This window comes from Perognathus longimembris, chromosome 4 (genome assembly GCF_023159225.1).
Source record: "Perognathus longimembris pacificus isolate PPM17 chromosome 4, ASM2315922v1, whole genome shotgun sequence".
Lineage (NCBI taxonomy): Eukaryota > Metazoa > Chordata > Mammalia > Rodentia > Heteromyidae > Perognathus > Perognathus longimembris.
In genome coordinates this window covers 45,901,033-45,922,037 of record NC_063164.1, presented here as the reverse complement: position 1 = coordinate 45,922,037, position 21,005 = coordinate 45,901,033, and the positions used below count along the sequence as shown (strand labels likewise).

The window sequence follows — 21,005 nt, the reverse complement described above, 5'->3', positions numbered from 1 at the left end:
TGAAGAAACTAGGAGCCAAGATCACAAATCCAGTCTGTGAAACCACTCAGCAGTAACTGGAAAATAGTTTCAATGACTTGGAACCATGGAAGAGGGTTTTAATCTTGAAGTTGAGGGGTGTGAAGGATGCTATATTAAATCACTGAAGATGATGGTTCTATACACCACTTTCAGTTAGCTTACACTTCAAACTTCAGGGTTATTGTTTATGATTCATTATTGTAAATGAATGGCTTTATATTCAATATGTATCCTCTGTGAAAACAGGAATGTATATGAAACTCATAGGAAGGACCCCAGTGCCTCTTAGCCTGTAGTGTGAATGCAAATCTTTTTGGAGAATTTGTTAAAACTACAAAACCTGATTCTATAGGTTGGATGGGAGACTCGACTCTAATAACATATGCGGCTGCTAGTGGCACAATCACACCTTGAATAAAAAGCTTGCAAGTCCTCTTTAAGTCTTGAAGATGAAGATTAATAACCTTCATCTCAAAAGAAATCATGGTCTATTTCAACAGTCAGTCCCATTCAAAATATAATGGTTTCCAAAGTGATTTTCCTGTCTCTCATTTCATTCCTTCTCATTACTATCATTCATGGTATTTTCAGGGCAAGCTAAAATGTAAATCAATTTAAGCTCCAGTTAGGATGGTACATACCTCAAGGCCCAATAAGTCTCAAACTCAAGGCTGACAATGGCGGGGCATATAATGTGAATGAGGGGGGAGAGATAGTAAGTGTAGAAGGGTGGGGGACTGTGGAAAAACTAGAGTATGCCTGTCTCTAGGAATAGGAAAGAGCTCTTCCTGGGCTCTAGCTAAGAGTTATTATATCTATGTGGAAAGATGAGCCTGATAATGTCAGATATTCCAGATTTGTAGGTGGGCAGGAAATCTGGATTTCATGCTTTGAATATAAACTCCAATGACTTGAGGTCTACTTTTTGTAAGCCTAATGTCTTCCACAAACTACACGGACTCCTGAAGAATGAGATGCATGTGTTCAGCTTTTTGACACTCCCCAGGCAAGTAGTATGTGATCAGAGATGAAAGGAATTAATCCAAATACCCACCATGCCATAATCACATAGGGCCTAAACTGAACACAGAAATGATCCTTGGGAGTATATGTAGGGTCTGGAAGGAAGTTCTAAGAACATGATATTTGATGTGTAGAAGAAATGATCAAGTCTCCACATAGAAGATACTGTAATGATAAAATATTTTGTTTCATATTGTTTAATTCATCCTACTATTAATTCTAGACTCCAAAGGGTTGAATTTAAGTATTAACAGATTAAGATGATTGATGATATAATCCATGGACGGTTTATAATTTTCCATTCCCACTACTTCTTTATCTATTATATATGTAAAAGGGGAAAATCCTTTATATTCATTAATAATGATATAGTTTAAAATTATTATTTAGAGTCAAAGTTTATATTTAAAATCCTCTAGTCCAATTATTGCAATACATGCAGAATAGGCACATATTTTTAGGAGCTATGGAAGCTACTGCATTTTTTATTTTCAAGAAATGAGTTTATTCCAGTAGGAAATGATAGAGACAGGTTTGAAGTTAATTAGGAAGTAATGATAAGTATATCGATGATGAGTCACACAGACCAGTGCTCTGTGTGGCTTTGCTGTGGGACACCTGCTTTCTGGGAGTCATTACTTACAAGAACCACTACTGTTCCCCATTTCGGTGCTTTATTTCTATGAAATTCTCTTTGTCAGAAATATTCCTATCTTCCTCTCAATCCACACAAAGTTCAAAATGCAATTTCTGCCCTTTTAGGATGTATGAAATTGAATTCCTTCTTCAAAAAGAAGGAAATTAGATTATTGAAAAAGCACTGGTGAGAACTATTGGAAAGTTGACCTTAGAGATGTGGAAGGAAACAAGGGCTGGGGCCGGCTAGGAAGAGGTGAGTGCTTTCACAAATATTTTCCCCTCAAATGCTCAAGCTTCCTTATTTTGGTGAGAATAAAGTTTAAACATGTCAAGTGTACTCAGTTATAACTGTGAGTGACACAGCAAGGGTTTAAATCCATTTTTCCCATGTTGATATATCTTGTTATAGCCTTATAGTGATTTTCCAGGTACTGCATCACTCCTAGAATATATTTTACTTAAGGATAAGTAAATAAGTATCACCATTCTGTCATAATACTACCCCATCTCTATCCTATGTTTTGGGAAAACCTGAGATTAAGAAAAGCTGCTAAGGAAAATGTCAAAGTAGTAAAAGCTGTTAGGTTCCCTACCACTCCTAACATGTAAAGACAGCTGACTTCATAGTCAGCTGACCCGTACAATTATACAAGGCCTGTGATTAGATGGTTTGATGCTTTGCTGTCATTGTGCTAAAAATCTCAAGAATTTACTATTGAGAAAAGCCTCTACATTTTCATTTGCATTGGGTTCAAAAATTGGATAACTAGTTATTTCTGTAATAAGCAACAAAGCAAGAGTTAAGCTTATCAGTGGGGGACCAAAGAGTGTTGGGTCTCAGAACTGTGGCACATGATTAACTGGGAAAGAATAATGTTATATGTCATAGACAGTGTAGATGTCAGGGAGAACTTCCTAGATTTGATGTTTTTTCTTTCCATCTTATTGGTCGTTGTTTGATACTTTATAGATAATAATAGAAAAGAAATGCATTTAGAGTTATTTGTGATAGAAAATAGTATCTCCATTACTAACATGATGGGAGAAAAATGTCAGAATAGCACTGGGATCTTTCCAGGTGGACATTTAATATAAGAGAGGTAGCCACTGTGACCTGATTCTCAGTGTATTTGCCTAACTCTCTGCCACATAAAGCTGGTAGAGTACAGTCCAGAAAAGGAGATTAAAGCAGGAGTCAGAGGGCAGGTTTCACAAGAAGCCATCCAAAGGACACACTCTTCTATGTATTTTTTGGGCTGAGACAAAACCAAATTGGCTGAATCCTAACTTAACAACATACATTCTCTGCACACATTCCTCCATACCCCCAAAAGAGAGAGCTTTCACACTCTCATACCTTAAAAGTCAAAATAGGCTTAATCCCCAGAGAAAACCAATCTGATGAGTACAAGAAGCAAAAGAGTAAACTTAAATCAAAGACAGTAAAATTAATAATGTACTGGATAAACTGAAAACTTATGACAAAGTGTACTTTAACAAAGAAGGAAATAAATTAGGAAAAATGAAGGAAGAATCAATGCCAAGATCTGTGCATGGCATCTATTATTGCTAACGTGAAGAACTTGGACAGGAGAGCTGAATAGCAGAAGTGAAGTAGAAAGAAGAGTGAGGCAGATCAGTGATCAGGAAAGGTAATGGCATGTGAGGGTAGTTAAGAGTTATGGGGTCCAACAGTAATACCCGTGTAGCAAGACATTCTAGAGTTACATTCTGGGACATTCTACAGTTATCATAATGAAAACACAAAGACCTATGCAGACAGTATTGTGAGAAGTAATGCAATAAAATCAGTAACTTAATAACTTTGTGCAAATGAAAAATATGTAGCTCTTTATACTTAGAAATAGGGATGTTTCTAAATACACATATTAAACCCATTAGAGTGGGTATCTGAGAGAACAGGAATGTAAGACGGATTGAGAATAAAGGGAAAAAGAACAAACCAAGAGGGAAGCCAAGCAAAAGATCCCTGATGAATTAGGTTTCTTTTTAAAATAAAGTCTACTCTGAATACACTTTCTTTTCAAATGTAATGGATAGATACATGCATAGATAAAGCTTAGTGATTATCTGAGGTCAGATAATCTCAGAAAAAAACTCAAAGAAATAATAGAAAATGTTTCTTCTTCCCAGAGAAAAGTACTTAATAAAGTCATTAATCAAGTTCCTCTTTATGCCAGACACTGTTCAATCCCAATTAGTTAAGATGCTGTCTCTCCTTTTTAAGCCATGGTATTATTCTCCTCAGCCAAGCTCTGCTCCTCTAGGACATCTTTGAGAAAGCATTATCTTTTATACAGCCGTTGCTTTACAGACAAGCAGAACTGAAACTGCAAAATAACCCTTTCACTTTTCATGGATCTGAAGGCTAAAGGGAGCTTTGTGTTCATCTCAGCCCATCTGCCACCACCTCAGGAATATCTTCTGTCTCCCAAACTGTGGAAATAGGCTTTCCTGCAATGACCATGAAATCCATCATTGCTAACAATGGAAAGAATATGCATCTACCTATCATCTACCTGAGACAATTCTCATTAATCTTCCTCGACTATGTTAAGTTTTACTAGGACCTTAAACCCTTGCCATAAGCAAACAGGTTTGATCACTACTTTCCTTACTCTGCTTTCTTTCTGGGACAAGCCCTCCTATCACTAGGGCTCTCTTCTTAACCCTGTGATTCAGTACTCCTCACTACATTGAATAACTAGTTAATTTCTCATGTGATTATGTAGTGTTCCAGTCTGTTGCAAATCCTTCTTGAAAGCTTTTCTGTCAACAGCTTGTGTTTGGGCATTGATCTCTATTTGATGGATCCAATTTGAATAGATATTTCATAGTTTGGTAAACTATAAAGATAGTAGCGAGATTGGAGATAGGGCAACTTGCAGTGTGGAAAATCAAAAAGAATGCTTCAAGGCCAGGTATAATTGTACACACCTATAATCCTAGTTATTCTGTAGGTAACAATAGGAAGATCATATTTCTAGGTCAGCCTGGAAAAAAAGTTAGTGAGAACTAACTTAGAACAGGAATTCTCAGCTCATAAAGCTAATGCTTACCTTCAGAAAATAAGCTTAAGAATGCTAAAGAGAAACAAGTTTTTCTGTTTTCACACAAAAGTTGATTTGAAAACTACTTGAGTACATAGGGAAATATTTATTTATTCTGCATGAGATCCTGAAAAGTTCAAATGTTAATGGGAAAACATAAACTAATTTAGGAAATGAGTGAACTTATTGGAAATTAATATCTTTTAAAACATATTTATGAGATATTAATATAGTTCAACTTCTTTGTATAACAAAATGTGTAATCCTGAAGTTTGAATTATATCTATATAATGGAGTCATATCCAGCTAAATTTATTAGATCAATAGGGCAAGATTTTATAATAAACTTTTAAATAGGGGAATAAGCATGACATATGCTGTGTGTCTCTAGATTTACATATGGAACAAATGAAGGGGACCCTGTGAGTTGGTAATAGTGATTACATTTTGATTGAAAATTTCATCTTTATTTTCTTTAAAACTTTGAAAGTTCATTTCACTTAGCATCATCTTATGTATTCATAAGGGTATAGCTATTGGGCTCTTGTGACCCTCTGCTATGGCTTGCCTAAACCTGTACTAATTATTCCCAATAAGGGAGACCATAGAGTCCATGTGTCTTTGGGTCTGGCTCACTTCACTTAGTATAATTTTTTCCAAGTCCTTCCATTTCCTTACAAATGGGGCAATGTCATTCTTTCTGATAGAGGCATAAAATTCCATTGTGTATATGTACCACATTTGAACTCCATGTTATGGAAACGATTGTTATATCACAGTTGTAACTACTTTCAACGTCCCATGTGTATCTGTAGTTTCTATTATTGATGATGTTCTTGTATCACCTTCCTGTGATTGTATATACACTATCTCTGTAATCTTATCTGAGTATATTGGAAACCGTGTATACTGGTATTGGAACTAGGAAATTGAAAGGGAATACCAAAATTGAGAGACACAGGGTAAAAAAGACAAACAACTACAAAAGCAATACTTGCAAAACTGTTTGGTGTAAGTGAACTGAACACCTCATGGGGGGAAAGGGAAAGGGGGAGGAGGAAGGGGGGTATGAGGGACAAGGTAACAGACAGTACAAGAAATGTATCTAATGCCTAACGTATGAAACTGTAACCTCTCTGTACATCAGTTTGATAATAAAAATTTGGAAAAAAAAACTTTGAAAGTGGCTATGAATTACTTTTTAGAATGCTATTTCCACTCAACAATAAAAAGAAAAGACAATTTCATTAAAAAATTAACCAAAGACCTTAACAGAACATCAACAAAGTTGATATATAAGTTCATACACAAAGAGGTACTCCACTTAATATCTCATCAAGGAAATGCATATTAAAACAGCAATCACAGACCACTACATACTATTAGAATGGCCCAAATCCAAAACACTGAAAATATGAAATGCTGGGAAGGATGGATCAATACTAAATCTCATTTGTTTCTGGCAGAAATGGTGCAGCCACTTTGGATGAGGCTGCAATTTCTAAAAAATAAAAAAAGCTATGCATTTTCTTGTATACCATCAATTATACTCCTTTATTATTTTTAAATGAAAAATCTACATCCACGCAAAAACCTTCATATGAATGTTTTCACAGCTTAATTCATCACCTCCAAAACTTGGAGGCAACCAAGATATCTTTTGGCAAGTGAATAAGTACACTGTGTACAACCAGACAATGGGAAATTATTCAGCACTAAACAAAAATCAATTAGACAGCCATGAAAAGACATAGAGGAAACCTAAATGCCTATTACTGAGCAAAAAATCAATTTGAAAAGACCATATCCTGTGTGATTCCAACAATATGCCATTCTGCAAAAGGCAAAATGATGAAGACAAGTAAAAGGACTGTTTTGAAGGCTGAGATGAGGCAGAGTAAAGAGAAAGAGCACAGAGAATATGTAGGTCCATGAAATTATTCTGTGTACTATAATGGTAAATTTAGGTTCTTAAACATTTGCCCAAATATAGTGCCAAATATAGTACAGAAAATATAGTACCACGAGTAAAGACTGATGTAATCTGTGGACATGGATTATAATGATGTGTAATTTTGTTCTGTGAATTTAACAAAGGTATCACCCTAGTGACCCTAGTTGGGGTTAGGGATTGTAGAAAACTGGAATGCTGTGGCAGGGAGGGTATAGAAGTAAATCAGAAATCTTTATAACTGCTTGTCAATTTTGCTATGAAAACTACTCTGGAAATGACATCTATAAAATATTCCTTATTGTGCTTGACAGTTAAAGATAATGATGGAATTAATATCCATATGCTTTTCTATTTATACACACCAGAGGTTCAAATAAATGTAAACTATACAAAAAATAACAGAAAGTGTGCTCTACTAGAACCAAGGTATATTTTAACTCAAGACTATCCTCTGGAATAAAAATCCATGGGACTGTCATACACAATTGGCTCATGCCTGTAGTCCTAGCTACTCAGAAGGCTGAGGTCAGATAATCACGGTTCAAAGCCAGTCCAGGCAAGAAAGCCTGAGAGATTCTTATATCCAGTAAATCACCAAAAACCATGAATGAAGCTGTGCCTCAAGTGGTAGAATACTAGTCTTAAGCAAAAAAGCTCACAGGCAGCACCTAGTATTCGCATAAAAAAACCCTGAAATACCTAATAACCCCAAGGTATTCTCCATGTTTATACCAAGGTATGTCCAAAGTATGTGAAGATGCCATTTTTTCTACCATTTTTAAAAGAAGTAACAATCCGACACAATTTGAGTTGTTTCTTCTTTGATTAGAAATTCATGGATAAAATTTGAGTTTAGGGGTGGGACGTAGCTCAGTGGCAAAGTGCTTGCCTAGAAAGTGTAACATGGTTTGATCACCAGTACCAAAAAAGAACAGACACACACACACAAAAATGAGTCTGGCACACAAATAATATATTTTACATTACTTCAATGAAAAAAAATAACTTCCTAAATTGCCTTTAAAGAAAACTAAACAAGGGCTGGGAATGTGGCTTTGTGGTAAAGTGTTTGCCTAGCATGCACAAAGCCCTGGGTTCGATTCCTCAGCACCACATATGTAGAAAAAGCCAGAAGTAGCCCTGTGGCTCAAGACTTAGAGGGCTAGCCCTGAGCAAAAAGAAGCCAGGGAGAGTGCTCAGGCGCTGAGTCCAAGCCCCAGGAGTGGCCAAAAGAAAAAAGAAAACTAAACAATTTTAAAGAACTTGAAAAAATGAGTGATCATAATTGGGTCAAAAAATCATTTGTAATTGTACCCTTTGTCAACCACTTAAGTATTCAAGTCAAACTTTCCAAAGACCTATGCGACCACTGCAGTGATAAAGCAGAAACAAGAAACAGAAAGCCCCGAAGTATGTTAAGATTCCAATGAGATTTAAGCCAGATGAATGCAATCTGCTGTCTCTCTCTCACCCCATCAATTTATACAATCTTCCTCATTTTTACACCATCTAGTAGTGCTGGCTTATTGTCCCTCAGTTTTGTGACTGAGCCTAACCCATAGTTACTAACCTACTTCTAAGCGATTAACAGTACAGAGTTTTTTATGTCTGCATGGGTATTTCAGCATTTACTGTTTTCAGTCTAATATGTGGACTTTTTTTCTCCTTGTTGATCAATATGAAGAACCTGTAAATAATTTTAATAGACCTTACATGTACAAAATTAGTTGGTTTTCAAAGAGCAAATTATGATAGAAGAAATCCATGTAGTCAGATGCTCTGTTCATCTTGCTTCCAGCACTCTGAGTTTCCCTTTCCATACACCTAAATGCAATGGCCTGGTTAGTAGCCATGACTTCTTGCAAAATAGAGAAACCTGAATTAAGGAATTAGGAAAATATAAGGCAAAAATAGTTAAAATACACCTGGGCATCATAAAAATGATAGTGTAATGAGAGCTTAGCAAAGATGTTTTTCAAACCAAAGTTAACATGGAACTGGATTGGATTGCACAGAACTGTATCAACACTGACTGACAATACATTACATCACATCAGTCAAATTCCTTTGCATCTCCAAGTCTGTTTGGCTTGATCTATAGGACACGTAAATTGTATCTACCCTTTAGGGTTTTGTGATCATTAAAATTATTGTTCTATTATACTTACTTTGTACAGTGTCTGGCAGTTAGTAACTATGTAAGAAATATAGAGATTGTTGAAAAGGCTATAAATTATTACTTTGGAAGCCTAGTCAATGAACAAAGGTACCAACCTCAGGATTTTTGTATACAATTACTGGAATACTCAAAGACATTTTTTACTTTTCTTTTAAATCACCCAAGAAAAGTATATTCAAGAGAAAGTGATGCATTTTCAATTATTTTCAACGTGCCTGTCCCTTACCTTTGCTTTTATAATCAGTTCTTCATGCTTACAAATTAGCTTCTCATTATCTGAAAGTGATGAACCTAGTCCTTGTTCCTGCAAATCACTTAGGTTTTTCTCAAACCAACAAGTAACCTAGGAAGAAGAAACAAAACAGAAATAAAAATTAAAATCATCTAGGTAAATAAGGAAAAACTTGAAATTAGTTCCTCAACATTTCATAATTTTAGCTACTTTAATTTCTCTATCTAAAAAAAATCCCATATATTAAATTAGTATCACTGCTTTAATTTTTTTCATTCTCTACATTTGTAAGAAAGAAAATAATCCTAGAAAACATGAACTCAGTAGATAACATGGTATAAATAAAATGATTCAAACTTTCTTCAAGAAGAACTAAAAATGAGTTCTCATTAAGTCCACAAGATAAGATTTTTTTCTAAATATGCCTTCTTTCTTAGTCACAAATAGATATAGACCTCTATGAAGACATAAACAGCATTTTCAGAATTATATTTTCTCATAAAAAAGAAAATGAGGTGGGCACTGGTGGTTCACATCTTGTAATTTTTGCTACTCAAGAGGCTGATGAGAATTACAGATAAAAATGAGCCCTGACAAGAAAGTCTATGAGAATCTCATCTCCAATTAACTAACAAAAAAGCCAGAAGTGGGCCTCTGGCTCACGTGGTAGAGTATTAGTCTTGAGCACAAAAGCTCAGGAACAGAGTTTAAGCCCTCAAATTGGCAGAGAGAGAGAGAGAGAGAGAGAGAGAGAGAGAGAGAGAGAGAGAGAGAGAGAGAGAGAGAGGAGAGAGGAGAGGAAAGAAGAAAAAAGAGAGAAGAAAGGAGGGTAAAGAAGGAAGGAAGGAAAAGAAAGAAAGAGAGAGAGAGAGAGAGAGAAATCATAGGGAATAATTAGTACATGTTTAGGTTAGTCATAGCAGAAGATAGCCCAATAGCTATGCCCTTATGAACACATAAGATGATGTCTAGCGAAATGAACTCCACATTATGGAAACAAGTGGTATATCATTGTTGTAATTATTTTCCACATGCCATCTGAAACTGTACCTCTTTTTTTCCTCTTGTAGCCCCTTCCCGTGGTTTTACCCCTTCTATCACTGTATCTGATCTTAGTACCCTGGATACTGTATATGTGTGTATTAGAACTAGGGAAAGAAAAAGGAATACCAACATCGAAAGACAAAGGATAAAAAGGCAAACCATTCCAAAAGCAACATTTACAAAATCATTTGATGTAAACCAACTGTACAACTCATGGTCGGGTGAGGGGGGGGGAGGGGGTGGCGGGGAAGAGGAGGAAGGAGGGGGGAAATGAGGGAGGAGGTAACAGTTGGATAAGAAATGTACTCACTGCCTTACATATGAAACTGTAACCCCTTTGTACTTCACTTTGACAATAAGGAAAAAAAAGAAAATAGAAAAGGAAATGAGAACAGTTTATTGCTACCGCTGAAACCTATATTCAGAAAACAAATGGAAATATTTAAAATGCATTCATCTTACAGGTGGCTAAGGGTATGACTCATATTCTCATAGATTAGACTTACAATACTTGCATTGTTAAAACAACTAATATCAAAGAAGTTGTAAGGAACAATACATATTTTTTCTCTCTGTCTCTCTATTTTTTCTTTTTTTTGTGTGCTATAAATAGAACTCAGAGCCTCAGTGCTAACTAACCTCTGCAAACAAGATTTTATCACCAGTCTTTGAGACCTATGACTTATGATTCCTGCATATATATATATATATATATCACCCAAATTAAAGGAAAGAGAGCTGGATTTTCACTGAAAATACTATACAGCATTATCATAATCATAACTATAGATTCTTAAGAGAAAATTATAAGGTAGACAATTTTCTCATTGATTTGGAACATCATTGTGGTTTTCAGCATCTCAACAACAAATATGCTATAATCATGTAGTGATTAAAAAAAATGAGTCTCAAGGAAGTTAAGCAGCTTCTCCAGAGCTTCACAGTACATGGTAGAAATGGGATTTGTTCTCAATTCAACAGGATTCCAAGGTCCATGTTCTTTTCCCTGTACCCTGCTACGATGTCTAGGTAAACTAAAATCACACAGCCCAGGAATCAAGAGTTTTGAGTTCAAACCTCAAAAATGAGCAAAAGTAACTTATTCAAAATGGTGGGAATATCCACAACCTGATAATTTATCTCTAAACTATTTTGTCTGTTTACAGCAGCCATGAGACTTCTAAATCCAATAACAAAGAGTAATATGTGAACCAAAAGGGAAAGAAGAAAGCTAAATTTGGCCAGAAGTAACACATAACAAGTACATCACATACTTGTACACACTATAAGAATCCAAATTAAGGGATTAATTAAGTAGATAAGAAATTCTTTGTGACACAGGAGTTATATCATAAAATCAATTATGAGGAAAATGTGTGCACCAGTGCACAGCAGTTACCTAATTCAGAACAGATCACAACATGTGGATCAACATAGTTTCTCCTGCTCTCAACAAATTGGAAATGTTTGTTAACTGAAATTTTAGTCCTTCCTTAGTGCACAGAAAATAATAATAGTGACTCTAGAATAATTTTTCTCAGAAATGCACCTGTCTTCCTAATACTTGATAATCTATATATGCTACATAAACTATTGAGTCATCTCTGTAGTTAAAGTATTTCATATTTTGTTTATGTATTTATAATTACTTTAAAGCAGTCTGTTTGAATTGCAATCCAAATAAAACTGGATGATATGTACAACATATGTATTAGGACACACAAAGGAATTATAAATTTTATTATTCTATTTTGTGTAACAAATGACTTCTTGCATCACCAAAGTTTCAGTGAGTCTACACAAAAATACATCCAGAGGAATGATTTAAGAAATTCTTCAAAATTAAGTGGATCATGAATACAGCTTTCAGCGATCATTTATTTTAATAAATATTTGAAGTGAGTTTACTTTGTTCTTAGCTGAATTAGGAGAGCCTAGAAATCTCAAGAATGTTCTATTGAGGAGATAACTAATATAAAAGCTGGGTGAATGAAACATGGATACAAGCATATGTCCACTAATCTTCCCAAACAGGTGAGAAGTCCAAACATTCTGTTAATCCTGTTAGACTTTGTGCACCAAAACTTGTCATCCAACACATGCCAGTGGTGATGAAAGCTAGAAAAGAGGGACTGGTTTTGATTTTCAAATGACTTCACCCCTTTGGTTTCAACCAACCTTATCCTCTGGATTTGGCTGATCTATTTCAGCCCTCGAAGGATAACATTCCAATAAGGCAGGGCTATCCCGCACAAGAGATTCAAGTTAAGAAACTGTGATGATATTCAGTATATCCTGTTGATATACCTGCCTATCAAATTGTTGAGTCTCTAATCTCAATATGTGTACTACAAGATATACCCTAGAAAGAAACAGCATGGTTAGAATGGAACTTAGTTAGACTCTTGCGAGACATTAGTTAGACAAAAGATAAAGCTGCTTTGTGAAGCATTCACACATTCTATAAAGGACAGCCTCATAGATCAGATTTACCACACATGCTGTGGGATACACATAAAAATAGGCTCTCGTAATCCTTCTCAGGCTAAAATAAGACACCCTAAATAACCAAGCGCACGCCAGCCACAATACTTACACCCTGTAAATCAATCATTCAGTCTAGTAAGTGGCTACCTCTGACAGCTGCATAGATATTCCAAATGCACTTTTTTTAAAAATAAGCTTTTAAATTACCACAGCTGCTCTTCTGAGTGATAAGTACAGTAAATGATGCATTAGAACACTTTTGTAGAACATGGTCCTTGCAAAAACACAAGCCTTCCGTTGCAGGTGTGTGCATGTGCACACACGTACGCGTGCGTGCACACACATGCACTACATAGGAAAGAATGCCAGTGTTCACAATCTGGTAACTTGTATATATTGAATTATAAAAAATGCATTATTATATTTCACCTTTTAATATGGCCTTTTACTTTTTAATATTTCTTTTTACTTTCAATGGCTACTAGAATACTTAAAATTATATATGTAGATTGCATTATATTTCTATTGGCTGATTCATTTATCCAAATATGTAAATTTAAGGTCTGAGTTTTAATTAAGGACAATTTAAATTGCAGAGCCAAGAGAGAGATGAAATGAGATATCTATCAATTCTAAGCATTTATGAGCCAGTAAGTAGGGAGTCAGGAAGAACTAATTACTTTTCGAAGAAGCTGACTGACAGAATTGGAGCCTAAGTAGAAGACAGCTTTAGGGAAAGTCGAGAAAGTCATTGTGCTTCTTCTTTTTCTTCCACTTTTTTTTTATTAAATGAAACTCACATATTCGCAGTAACAGGGACCTAAAGATGCAGGAGAGTCAATGCAGATGTGCACCAAATTGTGTGGGGGAACGCTAGAAGAGAGAATACTGTTGAAGACTTTACATGGGGCAAGTAAGGACTAGGTTTTGTGTAATGGGCATTCTTTTCCAACCTTGAATCCTTGCTGGAAGATAAGGATGAAGTAAGAGCAATATCAGGTGTTACTTTACACAGTTTACAATGTTACTTCAGGCCAGGTACCAGTGTCTCATGCCTGTAATCCTTGCTATTCCAGAGGCTGAGATCTGAGGATTATGTTTTGAAGCTAGCCAGGGCAGGAAAGTCTGTGAGACTTATCTCCAATTAACTTCCCCAAAAAGCCAAAAGTGGAGCTGTGGCTCAAGTGGTAGAGCACATGCACGTGCACACTCACATGCACAAACCCTCCCCCCCCCACACACACATACACACAGCTCAGATTAGTGCTTAGTCCCTGAGTTCAAGCCCTAGGACCGGCACAAAAACAAAGAAACAAACAATGTTACCTCATCTGATCTTTATATCCTTGCCATAACTGAGCCATTTATCTTTTCAACAAATGAGGAAACTGAAACCACAACAGATGAAGAGAAAAGTCCTGAAGTTGGGGCCAGTTATGCCATGGGCAGAACTCATGCTTATTTTTCCTTCTCATAGTATCTATCTACAGAAACAAAGGATTCAGGAGAACAGCAAAGTGATAGTTATAGCACTTAATTCTAACACAGATTCAGGCCCTGTGTGCCTGAAATGCTGAACTGGCTAGGAAATGTGCAATAGGACAAGACTCTTGAGAGGAAGCACCAACTAACAATTTCTTGCTCCCAAGTGATATGTGCTAAAGAGAGACTAAAGTACTGGGAACCCAAGCATTAGAAAATGTTTTCCAATGGTCGATGATAAACAATTTGGATAACAAGAAGGAGAACCACTTTTCACAGCTGAATCTATGCATCAGACTGCCATAAGCTTTACAGGTTTTTTTCCTTGCATTTTGTTCTACACACCAGGATCAGATCCTACTATTTAATCTTTATTTAAAACTATGCCTGAGGAGGGAACTAGCAATAAATAATTCAAACCACCTTACAAGAAATGCTTAAGGGAAGATGATAATCTCTTCAAATTGCTTCAATTTTCTTTTCCATGTGCAGAAGAGTTCTTCCCAACGTACCCCTCATTATTGGAGATAAAAAAAACACTGATAAAGAAGGAAAAGGGAATTAGTACTTTTCTTATAAACCGAAGACTTTTTTTGGTAGTCTCTTTTCATTATCAAAAATACCGAAGGGTTTGCGATTGTAGTTGATGGTCACAGGTGAATTCTAATGTCTATTCTGATTTTGAAGCTATGTTAATGTTATAGCCATAATTTTAGCTCCCATGAGGCTTTGGTATTTTTCTTTTGTTAGTAGAAGGAAAATCAATTGTCTTTATTTTACATAGGGAAATATAGTCAAATATGCTCTACACTAAAGTAGACTTCAAATATCCATTTGTTCTAGTAGGTGATTGTGTGTATTTGAAGAGGCACTAAAGCCATATTACTGATGTTTGTACCTGAGGATTTGAGAGATGAAGAATTATTTTGTTCCTAACGTATGAAACTGTAACCTCTCTGTACATCAGTTTGATTATAAAAATTTGAAAAAAATAAACAAGAAAAAAAAAGAATTATTTTGTTTAAGATGAGTTGGTTAGTCTAGAGGTGCCTCCACACTGTTTAAGTATGGCCTAAAAATTTCTCTGTATATAGTGGATGACAACATAACCTGATGAAGAAAAGAACAAAAGGCTAACTCTCCAATTCCAAGAGGCCAACTCTTCAAACCATATTTAAATAAGGCAGGTATAAGCTGAAACCAATCTGACTGTCTCTGTGTAAGACACTTGTCTTGTCTTTTTTTTCTTTTTTTTGTTGTTGCCAGTTCTAGGGCTTCTTTTTGCTCAAGGCTAGCACTCTACCATTTGAGCTGCCTCACTGCTTCTAGCGTTTTTCTGTTTTATGTAGTGCTATGTAATCAAACCCAGGGTTTCATGCATGCTAGGCAAGCACTCTACCACTAAGCCACATTCCCCGCTTGACACTTGCCTTTTAAAATAAATATAATTAGCACATTTAAAAATGGAACATTGGAACCACTTTTTGATAGCCCACTGATTCTGGAATCACAACTGAAGCCAGTTCAGATCCACATACCAGATGTTGTAAATGTGTCTTTGAATATTGCTAAATATGTAGAGGGGTATCTATTTTTAGATGCCTTTAGGGACTGATGTAGATATCGGCCTGTTTGTTAGGGGAGCCTAGTATCAGAGATTCCAGGCAGACAATGTTCACTATCTTATTTTGTTGAATGTGGGCGTCCTTCTTGAATCACTGAAGTCAGCTGGAAGTATCAGAATTTTCCCCAAATTATCAAATCCTAGAATTCTCTCTCATGAAAAAAAATTATCACATGGAAAAATTTTTTGTTTTATAAGCAGCTTTTATTCCAGCCTGGAATAATCACTTAATACATTTAATTTTTCTGCCTCGTATTAACACACAACTGCCTACATTTGTATTTCAAGAAAAATGTCACTGAGGACTAATTCCTTCACTGAGGACTAATTGTCTTCAAATCCTACTTGTATTAGGCTCTTCAACTCTATTGAATGGTAGAGAGCTGACTGATTAATTAATAAAATTAGTATAGTAAAAATCTCTAGATCAAAATTTTATTTTTAGTATTACCTTTACTGTTCATTGCAGGGAATTCACCCAGCAGTGGATGGAGTCCTTTTTCAAGAAAGGAAATAGAGCTCAACCCAGTGGCTTGGCAATGTACTGAAATGATGTATGGCATGGCTTTCCCAAAAGAATTTAGAATTCCACACTAAGCTACCCAAAGACTTTGAGCCAATTCTATCTACTATGTGTAAGCATGAGAGGGCAGTCAATGTTTCAGATTTTCACATTGCCATCTCAATTTCTAGGTTATGAGCTTAGTGAATTTCATACCGAAACTTAAAGTCGATATCCTTGATTATTAGATGACAAAAAAGTCTCAGAAACTATCATATTGACAGGATAGCTGCTAAAGTTTTTAAATGTGTTATAAACTTTCTAAATATGAACTGATTGATTTTGTTTTCATATGATCTCTTTTTTTCTTATCTGTTTGTTTGATTGTTTTGTTTAGCTTTGTTTCTCTTGTATTCCCTTCCTGTGGTTGTACCCCCGCTACCATCTGAGTACCCTGGATACTGTTTATATGGGTATTAGAACTGAGGAAGGGAGAGAAAATATCAAAATTGAGAGACAAAGGACAAAAAGACAAACCATTCCAAAAGAAATACTTACAAAACCACTTGGTGTAAACCAACTGAACAACTCTTGGAGCAAGGGGGAAAAGGAGAGGGTGGAAGGGGGGGGGAATGAGGAAGGAGGTTACAAGTTGAACATGAAATGTACTCACTGCCTTACGTATGAATCTGTAACCCTTCTGTACCACACTTTGACAATAAAGAAAAAAGTTTAATAAAAAAATTTCAAATTAATTTTGGTGGAATAAAAAGGTGCCTGTGGCTTGGGTTGCTAGTACAAACTACCCAGCCTAAGGCCTGAGGATTGCAGTTTGAAGCCAGCCGAGACAGAAAAGTTTATGAGACTTTTATTCCCAATTAAGCAGCAAAAACCAGAAGTGCAGGAGTGGCTCAAGTGCTAGAGTATCAATCTGGAACAACAACAACAAAAAAAAGTAAGGGATAACACAAGGCTCTGAGTTCAAGCCCCAATTACCCCCCCAACAACAACAATAGTAATAATAAGGCATTTTGACTTGTCTTTGGGGACTGTGAAAGCCAAGGAAGGGAGAAAATTCAGTTTTTCTCTCTGGCCAGTTTGGGATGGAGTCATTGCCAAGGAGAAAAGAAAAGCCAACAGTCCTTCCAACATTAGAGAAGGGAAGAAAAAGAACTCAGGAAAGTGGAAAGAGATACACAGGCAGCCAGAGCTTAGCAGATGGCTCAGTCAGCAGCAGCTAATTTTATCATACAATGGGTGTGAGGGTTAGGAGCAATGGTAGAACCTTCCTCATCAAGCACACATATCAGGTTTGATAATGAATTCACTCACAGTTTTGTTCCTTATAAAAAGAAAAATTCACTGGAATAAAAAATCTTTAACACTTATGAATTAGCTCTGGATTTTTTTATTTAGTGTGATTGATATGAGCAAAACAGTAGACAATGAAAGCTCAAGTAAAAGAAGGCAACTGTGTTCAGAAATGAAAACTAGGTTTAATAAAAACGTATTCAAGACTAATATGCACAAATTAGGTAAAGAAACAGCCAAATGGTGGAACAAGCTGGGAAGAGGTAAGTTGATTTTTCACTGTATTTCAGAGAAAGTAAATGGCTGGATAAGAAACTATAAAATGGATTTTGTTCTCTTGCATATATGAACATTGTGAAAGCTAAATTATCTAGTGGTTTAGAGAATGCTTGTGGGATCCAGCTAATATGCACTTATGCTGGTTGTTGAACTTAAAAAATGAAAAAAGAGCTTTACTAAGTAGTTACTGTATCACAAATATGGCTTAAGCATTTTCAAATAGTATATTATTTACTTTTTACAATGAAAAGAGATTTTTTTTACCCTTATGTCATAATTATCTTAGATGTCTTCGACACTGTCTTGTACAAATGGGCCATGAATAACTTAGTATTAATAAATTTGTTTGTCTCACTTATGCCTGATTGGACCAATTGAGAAAAATTACATTCATAAATCTTCTTGCCAAGGTAATTAATTATGCACAAAATATTCCAAGCTGCTTCTGATTTTCATTAATGAAGCAGATTATCTACAAAACAAGATGCTACTAGAACTGAAAAGAAAGGGCAGCTCCTCACTTTTTTTAATGGAAAACAAATGAAGAGTTTTACATCTGAAAAATAGTGATAAAGAAAGAACATGCCATAATTGTGTTTCCCTGATGATCACATCTCAAGTAAGACAGAAAGATCTGTGGTTTTCATCTACTGTTTTCTGCAACTGATGTAAATCCAAAGTCACTTAACTTCTTTTCCAATGGAAAACTAGCTGACAATTGTGAAAACCTTAGACCATAGTCTCTTAGAAAGAAGCATCAATCTATCTTTCAAATCAATCTTAAGAGGGCAAATGCATCAGATTTTTAAACATCCACACGACAATTTACCAAAAATCTTTGTTCTAATTCTGCACTTAATTTCCCATTTTCATGTGTTTAAAATGATTGACAAAGTTGATACCTTATTAATGTAAAATTTGACAGCTCTCATGTGCCCTTGAACCAGTACAAGCAAAAAAAAAAAGTTTTTGTAATCTGACAAAGTGTGGTTCCAATGTCGTAGGACTGTGAGTCACATCCTACAAGAACAGGGCAGTCTTTGGCCCTGATTTATTGTCACGCTCAATTTGGTGTCCTTCCTAGTACTGTGCATCATTGCAGAATCCTTAAAACTATAAAATAGAGCATTAGAAAAACTTAGTTCAGATAGGTGGATTATGTTGCCATAACTACATTAACTAACTTAAAATTTCAAGTATTTTCTTATTATCAACACGGTAAGCGTTAATCATTGTTGACAATCTTGAGAAACTGGAGAAGCTTGAGTTTCTCATCTGTATTGTTTAAATTATATAAATTAGTTTAAATTAATTAAATTGTTTTAATTTTGTTAATTTAAGGTATTAATTCAAATAGAAGAATACTACATATACAACCCAAATTACTTATTCTTTTTTTGGTGGTTCTGAGGTTCTTAACTCCATATTCTATGCTTGCCAGATAAGTATTCTACCACTAGAACCATACTTCTATCAGATTTTGCTCTGATTATTTCTGAGATGGGACCTCACTTTTTCCCTAGGCTGGTCTGAACAAAAATCCCCCTATTATACTCTTCCTGTCAGAGGTAAACTCACCGTTGTGCACTATCATACCTTGCTTTTTCTCTCAAAATAGAGTCGCATGAACTTTATTGCCTGGCTGCTCTGGAAGCACCATCTTCCTGCTAGCAATTTCCTTGGTAGCTGGGTTGCTGATGTACATCAATCCCATGAGCTTTTTGCCCATGGGAATCTCAAACTATGATCCTATTAATCTCTACCACACAAGTAGGCCTGAGCCACTAGCACCCAGATATTCTACTTTTGACATGAGAACATGTCTATAATTTGTCTTTAAGAGCCAGGTAATAATATAGTGTGTGTAATCCATTAATTTTTATTTATTTGCTTTTTTCTTCAATAACTCGATTTGCTTGTGACCAGGCCTATGACTGGATAAAAATTACTAGGGTGAGGAATGTCTGACTTAGAGAGTATATAAGGCCTATGAAATCATTTGGTTTGGCCTTGCCAATGATAACCATAGATGGAACTTGGAAGTCAATAAATATAGAAGCATTTTTCAAAGTGAAATTCAATAAAGCTAAGACTGCCTGCCAATGAGAATATAAATATCCAAAATGACCCTTGGGGGAACAAAAGATTTCCCTTCCCTGGAATGTGGCAATATCCAAAATTCTAATGTCAATTAAGTGATCTCCTCCACATTTCCAACAATTTAAGTCCTAAGTAGGGGAAAATATTATCTTTTTTTGAACTATTGAGTATCCATTGCACACTAAACATGGCTATTCATATTATAAAAGTGAATTTATTTGATCATAGCTTATCAACACAAAATAAATAATGAAATTTTCTTCCAATACAAGAAAAGCCTTTGAGCTCAGTAATAGAGCAGGAGGAGTGGGAGAGGATGTACATGTGGGGCCTTCACCATCCTTTTCCCTTATGATAAAAATCACTGATACTAACATGGCAGTAACTGAGCACCCAGTACTGTTCCAAATACTGGATGTGTTAAAAAAAAAAAAACAAATGCAGCAGTGATACCCACTAGACACTATGCTTAAAATGAACTATACAACCTGTGGAAGAGGGGGTTGTGAGAGAAAAACAGAGAAAATGAGGGAAGAGGTGACATTGTTCAAAAAGAAATTTACTCATTACCTGACCTATGTAACTTTACCTCCTCTGTCCATCACCTTTACAATAAAAAAGATTAAGAGCCTGAGTTTTACATTTAAGGAAATGAATATCTTTTGGCTTGATGGAATATATTAAAAGTAGCATTTATTATACTTAAATTAGTATTGGTGCAATGATTAGTAGGAATAGAGTTTAAAATAAAACTTTAGTCTCCTACCCACATATATACATTCTTACCATGCCCATAGAGCCTCTGACAAGTAACAGAATGATCCTATCAATATGACCTTATCATTAATGCTAAACTCATGTTAGAGAGTTCACAGATATAAGGAGAGTAGAAGAGGGAAAGGAAAGGAGTATTTATTAAGCATTAATTAGAATGCTAGGCATGCTGTTATACCTTGTGAACTTTTTATTTCATTGACTCATTAAAGCAACTGTGAGTGAAGCATTATTCTCAATCTCAAGATGAGATATATTAAAACCACATGAAATGTAACTACAT

The 21,005-nt window shown here is 35.5% G+C and overlaps 1 protein-coding gene across 5 annotated transcripts in view; it reads right to left on the bottom strand.

Moving 5' to 3' along the window:
- Ccdc141 (coiled-coil domain containing 141) overlaps nucleotides 1–21,005 on the bottom strand; it is a 172,527-nt gene that overhangs the window by 104,357 nt on the left and 47,165 nt on the right. For all 5 annotated transcript variants that reach the window (XM_048345160.1, XM_048345161.1, XM_048345162.1 and 2 more), the window contains one exon: nucleotides 9,114–9,230. In XM_048345160.1, the coding sequence (XP_048201117.1) occupies nucleotides 9,114–9,230 (117 nt within the window). The remainder of the gene's footprint in view (nucleotides 1–9,113; nucleotides 9,231–21,005) is intronic.